This window comes from Lagopus leucura, unplaced genomic scaffold, assembly GCF_019238085.1.
Source record: "Lagopus leucura isolate 7727_CA_CO unplaced genomic scaffold, USGS_WTPT01 Super-Scaffold_100059, whole genome shotgun sequence".
Lineage (NCBI taxonomy): Eukaryota > Metazoa > Chordata > Aves > Galliformes > Phasianidae > Lagopus > Lagopus leucura.
Genome location: NW_024962305.1, coordinates 260,239 through 272,479, shown reverse-complemented (window position 1 = coordinate 272,479; position 12,241 = coordinate 260,239). Strand labels below are relative to the sequence as shown.

The following is a 12,241-nucleotide window of genomic DNA, read 5'->3' as shown; positions in this document are numbered from 1 at the left end:
GATGAGATGAGATGAGATGAGATGAGATGAGATGAGATGAGATGAGACGAAGAGCAGATGTGGTTGCTCCCACCACAAAGGACATCAGCTGAACTACTGGCTCATTAGACATGCAACACAATTAGACTGAACACCTAAGTGTTCAGATGGAGAAGCTTTCTGGAATACGTTTTGTCTTCAGTTGCTGTCCTCATAAAATCTTTTGGGTTTATGGTTTTTTTTTTCTTTCTGGATGGCCAACTTCTGCATGCTGTCTCACTTTTACATCTAAAGAAAGAAGAAACATCCACGGAATAATCCACTCAGTGGCACTGAGCCACCAAAGAAAGAGAAGTGGAATTAATTGGAGGTAATAGGAGTGCTTACTGAAGAACGAAACGTTGCTTAATTTGCTCTTGTTATTGCCTTCCTCCAATCCTCACTGAGCAGAGCCTTCCAGAGGTTCTGCTGAGAGCAGCCCCGTTGTTGTTCCACATCACTCCCAGGCAAATGGAAGCGAAGCACTTCCAAGTCACATCCCCCGCTCCGCTGCAATCCTACATGTGAGAAATTACAGCAGGTGAAATGAGGACAGAAAGTGTGTCACTGCTTCTGTGCCGAGCGCTCCGTGCAGAGCTCACGGAGAGCTTTGCCCATTCAGCCCACCCAACGTGGTCATTAAGTTACGCCAGCAGTTTTTTCCACCCTGCTCTCAGACATCACTTATTTACTCTGAATACAAAGTAATCTGCTCCTGGCAACCGGCAGGATTTGGGAAAAGCTTTATGAGCTGAGCGGAGACGGCAGAATTCCATCTTTGCTCTCTGGATCTGTGGTTTTAAACCTCGTTAAATCGGGCTCTGCAAGTGTTCCGAAATGCTTTTCTCTCTCTTTTATTCCTTGCTGCTCTGTATTTTTTAAATGGTTGCTTTGTTACCATGAATCAAAGGATGCCACCCGTTTTTCCTCCTCACTGCCCTCCAGCAGTGCCCGGCACCCTGTGCCATTCTCCCATGTAATGCAGTGGAGAGGCTCTCTAGGATCGGCTCCTGATGAGGATTCAGGTACATTATCCTGGATGCTGTCCTGCAGATGAGCCCTCTGACCACCATGTCACACCATCTGGCCACGTGCTCCCCATACAGTGGATGCAGCATGGTCTGTACCCAGCGACATTGGAGGCTCCATTCCCCATCCCCACCCTTCCCATGTGTGCAGTGCTGTGGCTGTGTAGGTGAGACTGGTTTCCCCAGTGTTCAGTCCCAACCCAGCAGTGAGGAGACATCCATGAGCCCTCCAACACCGCAGTGCTGCTTCATTCATCACAGCTTCACCCCAGGGTAGCTGAGCAATTCCATTTCTGCTCTTGCCAGCTCTCATGGGTCTGTGCAGTTCTTCAGCTCTCCTTAATGCAATGCACAGCTCTGCTGCTTGCAGTTCTTTGTGACCCACGAGGTGCTGGGGATGGCAGTGAGGCAGCAAACAATGAGCTGATACCTTGGTGCAGGCATTTTGTGCAGTGCTTTGCCTCTGCTAAACCAGAAGGCAGCCATAGAGCACTTTTGCTGTATGCACAAGAGGTTGAAGTGTTGAGTTGCAGTCAGGTGTCCGAGGGAGCTCGGTGGATGATCTCGAACACATCTCGATGGAGATGTGTTGGGGTTGGGATGCTCGTGCTGCTCATTGCTGTCCTTGTGAAAATTGGTGCTGAGATGTCCACCAGTGGCCCCTTTCAGCCTGGAAATGCCACATGAAGCACCCAGAACGGGGTGTGTGAAGACTTTAGGCTCCTGCTGCATAACAGATAGCCGACAGTGGCTGTGGTGTGGGTAGATCTATGAATAAGACAACTGTTGAGTGAAGGAAGCAACCTGAAGCTGTGGTGGTGAAATTCGCACTTCCCCTGAGCCCTGATGGGAGGCCCTGAACTGGAACTGGGCACTGCTGCCATGCCTCTGGGTACCTGTGGGCAGGTGATGCTTTCTGACCGGGTCCTGCACAGTTTGTCTCTGCTGTGACACCCTCAGTAATGGGAAGGTTCTACCTGGGCTGTGAGCTCTGCCCCACGAGTTTGGCAAATTAAAGCAGTGTTTAATTCTGTAGGAAATAGCACGTCGTGTTTAAGAACGTTCGCTGTTCAGAACTGTTGCTTTTCTAACTCTGTATGATGGTAATTCCTTCCAAGAGAACTGGCAATTATAACATCAGAGGGAAGCTATGCTATAGGAGTCAATACATCAGTGCTGGGTGTTTTTTGGGGCAGCAGAAGCTCCATCAATGTCAGTTTTTCTCTGTGCTGAAGTTGTGGCACTGCCAGAGTGGACATCTCTGGGACGAGCAGATTCCCTGGGCACAGTGCCTGGGTTTGGGATGGCTCTGTGGGGTGAGCTGCAAGAAGGAAACATGGGGGTACATTGGGAGTTTGGCTTTGGCAAGGGCCAGAAGTGGAAGTGGATTCTCACTGAGCTTTGGGGTCTCTCCATCTCTCTGTGCCCATCCCTGAGCGCAGCCTTTGCTAGCCAGACTCTGGCTGTGTCACACATGATCTGCAGCAGCAAACAAAGGCTCCCAGAGCTGAGCTGGCAGCGCTATTAATTTTTCACAAGAAGAAATCTCACATTAAAAATAGAAAATCTGTGATGGCAAACTCTGCAGTGGCGAAATTCAAAGCAGATCGTGTCACTGAGCTCCTTGATGTAGAAATCATTACTGCCATCCGCTGCTTTGTTAGGGGAAAAAAAAAAGAAAAAAAAAAGGAAAAAAAAGAAGGGCTGTGCTGTTGGAGTCTGCTTTAGTGTGCAATTAGTGCTGACAGGGCAAGTGACTGCAAGTATTTATCAGCGAGCCTGGAGCCGAGGTCTGGGAAACATTGCAGAGGTAATGCATTACTCATGAATGCTGTGCTTGGTTCTGGAAGAGTTTGTAGATGCCTTATTCCTAACAGCTGTGTGTGTGATCAGATTTGGGTAAATGCCCTCCAGCTGCAGTAGAGCTGTGCCAGAGCAGAGCAGGGACGCCAGGCTGGCGTGTCAGCATGGAGCTGCTCATCATCATGGCAGAACTTTCTGGATCTTCACAGAATCACAGAAGCATTAAAGTCAGAAGAGACCTCCAAGATCATCACATCCAACCGTTGACCCGTTCCCACCATTCCCATTCAAAGGATCATGAAGGTTGGAAAAGACCTTCAAGATCATCAAGACCAACCCCAACCCATCACCATACACCCACTAAACCACAACCTCAGCCCCTTCAGTCCACGATCTTCAGCCCCTTCTTAGCATTGCTGCAGTCCTGGCTCTGCTCACATCCTTCCCAAGTGTTTCTGAAGTGTTCTCAGTCAGCCCTGCTCCAACAAGTGCTGCTATTTCCTCTTTTGCAATGGACAGAGTGGAGCAAAAAGCCCGTGCCATTTTCCACCACTCCCTGCAACAGGGAGATGAGTTGATGCCTCTGCACAGATGTGCACCAGCAACCTTTGTTGTAAAGTTGGCTGCTGTCTGGAGCAGAAGCAGAGCAGCATGAGGCTGATGAGCTGCAGACATACGGGGTGTATTGGGGTGATGGTAAGCTTTAATAATCTGGCTGAATGGGGTTGGGTGCAATCTGGCAGTTGCTGCACTCTCCACCTCTCAGTGCTCAAGCTGTGATGCGCAGTTGTTTGTTTTTGTCTGTGCTGTTCCATCTCTCCGTGGGCTTTCATAGAGGTCCATCAGCGCAGCGAGCAAAGGCCATTTGTCTGTCTCCTTCCAAAGGGCACGAATTGGGGTGTGGGGGGATCCCCTCCTGTTCTAAAACAGGGGAACAAAGGGGGGAGGGAAACACAATGAGCCCCAGGTGGCTCAGCGTCCTACAGCCACATCCCAGCCCTCCTGCTGTACCAGCTTTCCTTTTCATAGAATCATAGAATCATAGAATCACCAAGGTTGGTAAAGACCTTCAAGATCATCCAGTCCAACCGTTCACCTATTCCCAGTAGCTCCCACTAAACCACGTCCCTCAACACAACATTTTCTCCCTTCTGATGCTGCTGTGCAGCGAGCTTTGACAGCACAGCCACGTGCAGGCAGCACCTGGGCTTGGTGTTCTCTCTGGGCAGAGACATGCAGAGAAATCCCTGCCCTGGTGCAGACGTCTGCTTGCTGCTATACTTGCTGCCTTTTGGCCAGGCTGAGCACTTTGTATTTTACCAAACAGTGATGAGCTAATAACATTCCCTGTCCTTAAAAGCCCTTCTGAAGCCGCAGCTTATATCATCTTTGGTTTTGTTTGGCTTGAGGGGGTTTGGTTGTTTTTATATGGAGTCACATTCTTATTTAGTTCCAGGAATTAAGTGAGTTAAAAAGGACTCTCTTGAGGGTACCCAGGGGCTTATGGAAGAATCTGAACTTCTTCTCTGCCCTCAATGTCAAGGTTAGGAGTTGCTTTGCTTATTATGGTCTGCATATTTGGTCACAGCAGCATTATTTCTCTTTTTTTGATCACATAGCACTTGGGAGACCTTGGAAAAGCCTCAGTTGCTCCCAGTGCTTTGTAGGCACTGGCAGTGTCTGCAGTAGGGAAATGCATCTCCGGCTTGCAAAGGCCTGGGTTGCTTTCTTTAGCAAATGCAGTCTGTGGAAAGGTTCACAAAGAGAGTATTTGTTGTCCAACCCAAGAACCCTGCAGCTCCTGGAGCACCAAGCACAGAGCACAGTGCCTTACAGGACCTCCAGCAGTTCCATCCTCACCTGTGCGTGCCATTCTCACCCCAAAATGTTTGGCAGCTCGTCACTTTTTTGCACTGTGTTTCTGTGTCCATGCAGAGAATCAGTCCCTCAAGTGTCTGAGAAGGCACTGCCATCTTCCAGTGCCCTGAGCTGGATGTTTGGGCATGGAAAAAGGTCAGCAAAGGCAACTGAGCCAAGGCAGCCGGGGTTTCTGTTATTGTGTTTAGTATTAAAGGAGCTCTGCGTGTTTCTTAGCCTGTTTTTTCGGGTTGTCAGCCTGGCAGGTCCTGCACCTGTGGCCACTTTGCTGCTGCAGAAGTGGAGATTGCATTTGGAAGAAGTTTTAGTGAGTGCAGAGCTACATCAGTCTGCAGAGGAGAGGTCACACAGCAGGGAATGCAGCTGTCATTTAAAGGCCATTTTTCAAAGCATGGATGTTGTGAATGTGTCATTTTCTAATGGCTTCCTTTGGTAGTGTGCTCTCCAAATTAGGGTCGTACTCCATAGAATGACTTTAAAAGCAGCACCGTGGCTCTTGTGACATTGTTCCTTCAACACTGCTTAATTTATATCTGCTCATAGACAGCATATCACTGCATTAATTGTGTCGTTGCATCTTCTAATGAACTGGGCTCAATTATAAGTATCTAAAAAAAAATAGAAAGGATTTGGTGGTTTACAGCTCTGTCTCCCAAAGGCTTTCCTCTCTGAAGCCCTTTTGTTGGTACGAGACTTCAAATACTGACGTGCTCCTTCTTCTCTTTCCAGGAGTGGCCACACACTGCTTGCCTTCTGGTTTTCCCGTCAGGAAGGAAAACTAAACCGACAGCAAACGATCGAGCTGGGACATCACATTCTCAAAGCACATATTTTTAAGGTAAGGAAAACGAAGTTTTGCTCCAACCTCATCCCGGTTGTGTGCAGTCTGCCGGCACCAGCAGCATTTGGTCTGTTCTTGTTTTAGGGTTTCTGTAAGAGATGTGGTTTATTGGATTTATAGAATTGGCAGCAGCATATAAGAAACTCTTGAAAGTAAACTAAAACACGGGTTTATCAGTGAGGGAAAGGTATTGTCTGTCTCTGTGGGCCAGAGATGGGCACAGGATGGTGCACAGTGCTGGTACTGAGGCTGGGAATGGATGGTGTTCCTTCTTGAGCACAAGCATCCTCAAACAAACAGTTTAGGAAACACAAGAATGGATGTTTGAGTGTCTTAAAGTGATCACCAGTCTAACAGGAGCACAGGTCTCACGAGGAGCTGCTGAGGGAGCTGGGGTTGTTCAGTCTGCAGAAGAGGAGGCTCCAGGGAGAGCTTACCGCTCTGTAACAACCTGAAGGGAGGCTGTGAGCTGGGGGTCGGCCTCTTCTTTTTATGTAACAAGCGATAGGAGGAGAGGGAATGGCCTCAAATTGTGCCAGGGGAAACTGAGGTTGGGCATTAGGAAATGCTGTTTCTCCAAAAGAGTCAGGAGCTGGGATGGGCTCCTGGGAGGTGGGGGAGTCACCGACTCTGGAGTTGTTCAGGGAAGGTTCAGATGTTGTGTTGAGGAGTGTGGTTTGGTGAGAACTGTTGGTGATAGGCAGACATTTGGACTGGATGATCTTGTAGGTCTTTTCCAGCCTTGGTGGTTCCTTGATTTTATGTGGAAACCCAATTGGGAAAAGCGTGGCGTGGACGGGAAGGGCAAGAACAGAAACTCTCAGTCATGATACAGCAGGACCCAAACTTCAGGCGAACAGATATTTTAGAAACCAAGCAAGGAGATGCTGCAAACAGGTTGCCCAAGGAGGCTGTGGATGCCCCATCCCTGCAGGCATTCAAGGCCAGGCTGGATGTGGCTCTGGGCAGCCTGGTCTGCTGGTTGGTGACCCTGCACATAGCAGGGGGTTGGAACTGGATGAGCATTGTGGTCCTTTGCAATCCAGGCCATTCTGTGATTCCATGACTTTCCCAGATGTCCTTGTCTTTGTTTCAGTGATGCCAATGGCGTTGGGTGTCTTTAGTCCCTAAAGAGTCAATGTCATCTTCTGTGTATTGCATTCATACCTGAGCATGCACGTTTAACCTGCTAAATACCAGCTGGGATTTCTGTGGTGTGATGCTGTGATTACCTTCTGATGGCTGTTCAGAAAGCATGTGCTCACTCCCTCTGTCCTGATGATGCCTCAAAAAGCTTATTTGTGGGTTCGACAGTTTTATAACTATTTTTGAATTATTTTAACCATTGTTGTAAAATTGTTTTCCCTTTCCCCAGTTGCTCTAGACTGGGTTTGCTGAAATTTAATATTGACCTCCGATGTGGTGTATCATAAAAGCAGTGCTTAATCGTTGCTAGAATTCCTCATTGTTTTCTCTGCCCTGAGCTGAAGCAGCTATTTCTCTCTCTTTGATTTCCTGAATTTTGAAGAAAAGAAGCTTGTTATGGAGGTCTGTAACCCAGCCAGCACGGGTGCAGGTGGGGATCCTGCTCTGAGCATCCTCCCAGGGATGGAGTAGACTCCACTGTCTGCTGATGTCACTCATCCTACAGCCCCACACTGCAGAGGGATACAGAGTGCTTCCAAAATAGCAATAAATAGAATAAACGACCTCACAGCAGTGAGGAAGCAGAAATCAGAGCTTGTGTATCATGGCAGAGCTAGAAATGGCTGTAGAATTTCCATGGAAACAGCAGAGTTAATGGTAAATCGGTGGCAGAACAGCACCACGTGTGGGGGGTACACACAGCACTGCTGGACGCTGCTGTCTGTGTGTCAGGGCTGCAGACACATCCCTCTGTGCTGGGTCTGTCTGCTGGCACGTTGGTTACTAAGCATTGTCCCCTCGGTAGGAGGAGGGATGCTTGCTTGAGTGCTCACACACACCAACGGGAAGGGCTGGAGGCAGTCTGGTGTTAGGTATGGAAATGTTAAGGCTTCCTTAATTTATCCTGTTGTGAGCACGCATTGTCATCTAGTTTAAGCATGTGAATAATAAGGAAACTCTGTGAATCAGTTCTGCCAAAATAAGACGTGCTTTATACAAAAAGAAGAATAGAAGCGTGCCTCAGCACAGCATCTTCTGGGGGAGGTGAGCGGGTTTGGGCTGCTTGCAGCTTCACCCTGCCTTGCATAGACCTTGCAGATGGCTGCAGCAACTTTGCAGGTTGTTTCCTACAAGCAGATTGATTCACCCTAAAGAGCAGATGTTGTGCATCGACATCTTGTGTCTTCAAACTGCACCATGTCCTTATGCCTAGGAAGATCAGTGTGGTGTGGTTTAGGGTACCTGGATGCAGCCTCCCATGCAGAGCTTGGGGATTACAGTTAAATTGGTGTGAGTGTGGTTACTGAATTAATCCTAGTCTGCCAGGCTGGGCTTGTGTTGTGTGAAGGAGAGGACTTGGGTCTATGCTGTCTTTTCTTTTTCACAGGGGCTGAGTAAAAAAGTTGGGGTGTCTTCCTCCATCCTGCAAGGGCTTTGGATCTCCTACAGCACTGAAGGTCTTTCCATGGCTTTGGCATCGCTGAGAAACCTCTACACCCCAAACATCAAGGTACTGCGGGGGGGTGGAGAGCTGGAGGGGCTCCAGAGCTGCCATGGGGAGCTTCCATCACCCCACAGCACCAGGAGGAGGATCTTCCTGGCTCTGATGGATCTCCTTAGAAACACACAAAGGGCTCTGATTTCAATTCCTGTATTGCCCTGACAGTAAACTCGTTTCCATCCTCAGCACTCAGCTAACAGGCGCTTTCCTTCTGCTCTGCAGGTCAGTCGGTTGCTGATTCTGGGAGGTGCCAACGTGAATTACAGGACTGAAGTTCTGAACAACGCCCCAATTCTGTGCGTGCAGTCCCACCTGGGGTACACAGAGATGGTGGCTTTGCTCCTGGAGTTCGGTGCCAATGTAGATGCTGCTTCTGAGAGCGGCCTGACCCCCCTTGGCTACGCTGCTGCTGCTGGGTTCCTGAGCATCGTTGTGCTGCTGTGCAAGAAACGGGCCAAGGTACGGTGACTCCCTTGTGCTCAGCTCTTGTGAGGCCCAATCTGCAGCACTGCGTCCAGGCCTGGAGCCCCCAGCACAGGAAGGACGTGGAGCTCTTGGAGCGGGTCCAGAGGAGGGCACTGAGATGATCAGAGGGCTGGAGCAGCTCTGCTATGAGGAAATGTTGAGGGAACTGGGCTTGTTTGGCTTGGAGAAGAGAAAGCTCCAGGGAGACCTCATTGTGGCCTTCCAGTGCTTGAAGGGAGAGTATAAACAGGAGGGGAACGGCTGTTTATGAGGGTGGATGGTGACAGGACAAGGGGGAATGGTTTTAAAGTGAGACAGGGGAGGTTTAGGTTGGATATGAGGAGGAAGTTTTTGAGCCAGAGGGTGGTGAGGCACTGGCACAGGTTGCCCAAGGAGGCTGTGGATGCCCCATCCCTGCAGGCATTCAAGGCCAGGCTGGATGTGGCTCTGGGCAGCCTGGTCTGCTGGTTGGTGACCTGCACACAGCAGGGGCTTGGAACCAGATGAGCATTGTGTTCCTTTTCAACCCAGGCCATTCTGTGATTCTGTGACTCACTTCCTCCAACAGCTGGCATACAGTGTTCCACACTCAGAGCAGGAGCTGCAGGCAGGACATGTCCTGCTTGCTAAAGAACATTCCCTATCAGGTGAACACAGCGTGCTGCTGCAGAGGGTTTGCTGCTTAAAACGTATAGCCTGTCCAAATGTCACATCAGCACCAAAGGCAGGCAGCTCCAGGCAGTCCTGATGGGTGTTCTGGAATGCAGATCTGGTGCAGGAGCTGCCTAATTGTGCTGCACTACCTGTGCCTGCTGAGGTCTGTTCTGGAGAAGTCCTTGAACCTGACAATGCAAAAATGGCAGCACTGCTTCTGCAGCACGGAGTGTTCTTTAAATACCTCATTGAGACACATCTTCCAAAAACTTCTATCAGACTTGTCCTAGAAAAATACCCCTTTTTTTAGCTCTCTGGTGAGCGTTTGGAGTTTTAATTGGATGTAATGAGTCACGTTTGATTACTTGGTTAGAGAAGAAAGTTGTGCTGCTATTTGAAGAGGAGCCTCCTGGAAACAATTAGTGGTTTCCCTGTATGGCTAGCTTCAGTTCAAAATGCAAAACGTGGATTTGTGAAGCTGCAGTATGAATGCCAGGGCAACTGAGGGACTTCTCAGACCTTGCCCTGTTGTCTGTTATAATGTGGGGACAGGAGGAAGTGACATTATTTAATGTCACTTCTGTTGGGATGTTTTAAGAGTTGAGTGAGCCACTTGTTGGGGGATCTGCTCCTGCTCTGAGAACAGGAGTTTTGGGCATAAACTCAGTGCAAAAGTCTTGCCCGAGCTTTCCTTGAGTATCCCTAAGCAAAGGAATGTCAGCTGATGTATTCTGGTGAACTGTGCCCCATCCTGAGCAGGCGAGCAGAGGAGCTCTTGCAGAGCTGCCAAATGAAATCTGTTTCCCATTGACTTCTGCTTGCATCGAGTTCACATCAGGGTGTCAGGCTGCAGCTGAGGCACTTCTGTCTCTCCTGAATGAATCCTGAGATGGTATCTGGGAAACAAGCTGCTTTCCTTTGTGGATTTGGGAAAGGAGACGACAGCGTGTGTATGATTGCAAGAAAACACGATTGCTGTATTTCAGGACACAAAGAGAAAATAGTTTTGCAGCCTTTGAGTCTGACGAAGACCACAGTGAAATGGCAGCTTATCCAAAGCAAACACTTGTGGCCAAGAGGATGCCTCAGCCTGGGGCAGTGCCTTTGTGAAGAGCTGCTGTGTGCTCATGGAGGGGACAGTTCCCAGAAGAATGCACATTTTGCACACGTGGCATGATTCTGAAACCGGGGCTGGAAACTGAGAAGGAAGAGAGATGCTTCACCCGAGGTTTGGCTTCACTGCATTTTTGTCACCTTCTCTTCTCAAGGTGGATCACTTGGACAAGAACGGTCAGTGCGCGCTGGTGCACGCCGCCCTCCGAGGACACCTGGAAGTGGTGAAGTTCCTGATCCAGTGCGACTGGAGCATGGCTGGGCAGCAGCAGGGGGTGTTCAAAAAGAGCCACGCCATCCAGCAGGCCCTGATCGCCGCAGCCAGCATGGGCTACACGGAGGTAAGGCTCTCAGCCCATCGCTCTGCATGGGACACCAAAGGATAACCATGATTTCTAGCCAGAATATCAAGCAAGGGGGGCTGGGAGGTGGAGCTGTCATTGACTTGACTTTAGATTCTGCTTTTGTTCAGTATAATCCATAAAAACATAGATAACGTGCTCAGATCAGAGGAGCTAATTAAAGAAAGCTGGGTAATTGCTATTAGCTTAAAGTGGCTGTGAGTTGAACCAAGTAGAAGCAGATGTGACTTCAAAACCGTGCAGATCTGCACGCTGACATCATTTGTAACAGGGCACAGAGCTTCGCAAATGAGAGTTTTCCCCCAAACCATAGCAGTCACCTTGGTAACTTACAAAAGCAATTTCATGTTTGTTATACCCTAAATGCACGTGGCTGCTTACAGAATATACTGCAGGTTCCTGTTGGGAGGTGCTTGCAGGCACAGCTGATGATAAACTTGCTGAGTTTTCCAGCTTTGGTGATGGAACAAGTGTTGTGCATGTCTATAATTGATCCTGATCACTGCTGGAGCCACACCAGAATCCTTGCTGGGATCTCTAGGAGAGTATTTACTCGAGCTGAGGATTCCAAGCAGAAATTCAGTGCCTTCTCCTCAGTGTATTCAGAGCAGCTCTTGTTAAAATGTCAGCAGTTTATCTATAATGCATCGAGGTTTGTGAGCTGACATGTCATTTTGTTTTAGATTGTCTCCTACCTGCTCGACCTTCCAGAAAAAGATGAAGAGGAGGTGGAGCGAGCACAGATCAACAGCTTTGACAGTCTCTGGGGAGAGACAGGTGATTTCTGCAGATCTCTAGCTTCTCCTGCATGCTTGTGTTTGTGTTTACGGGCTCCTGGTACACACCTGATCCCTGCTTTGTTCTGACAGAGAGGATCCCTTCCTCTGATTTCATTTGAGGTTACAGACGCCAAGGTGCTTAAGTAGACAGTTGGGCTTTGGGAAATCCTGAGCTTCTGCAGCTCCTGATGCTGGCTTGAAGCGTGGGGCACAAAGCAGCTCTGACTGCCAGCCCACTGGTTTCAGAAACATCCCATGTTAAGTCAGGTGGATGCACACTGCTGCTCATTCTCTCTTGATACTTTGCATATTTACTCAAAGCATCTCCGTTCTGCTCCCCCCTTCCCTGTAACACACAGCACTGATTGCTAAGCTATCCATTATTTAACACCTGCTAGTTAAAAATAAGTCCTTTGTGCTGTGCTTTTCCTGGTGCTCACAGTCTAACACAGAAGCCCTCCTTTCCTCACTGCCCCCAAAACAAAACCAGCCATCCCCCCTTTCCTCCTCACACACACACACAAGTCACTCTGTCATCTCCATTTCTTGAGCTATTCAAACCTGGCCTTGTTGGCTTTTGTCTCCAGTGACCTCTTAAATATTACCTGCTGTCTCCTGCACTCAGCTCACCAATCCACTTGCATCAGTGCTCC

The 12,241-nt window shown here is 49.0% G+C and overlaps 1 protein-coding gene across 9 annotated transcripts in view; it reads left to right on the top strand.

Annotated features, from left to right (window-relative positions):
- TANC2 (tetratricopeptide repeat, ankyrin repeat and coiled-coil containing 2) overlaps positions 1-12,241 on the top strand; it is a 139,822-nt gene that overhangs the window by 105,968 nt on the left and 21,613 nt on the right. For all 9 annotated transcript variants that reach the window (XM_042886550.1, XM_042886554.1, XM_042886558.1 and 6 more), the window contains 5 exons: positions 5,457-5,565; positions 8,102-8,224; positions 8,438-8,674; positions 10,603-10,788; positions 11,493-11,586. In XM_042886550.1, coding sequence (XP_042742484.1) covers positions 5,457-5,565; positions 8,102-8,224; positions 8,438-8,674; positions 10,603-10,788; positions 11,493-11,586 — 749 coding nt within the window. The remainder of the gene's footprint in view (positions 1-5,456; positions 5,566-8,101; positions 8,225-8,437; positions 8,675-10,602; positions 10,789-11,492; positions 11,587-12,241) is intronic.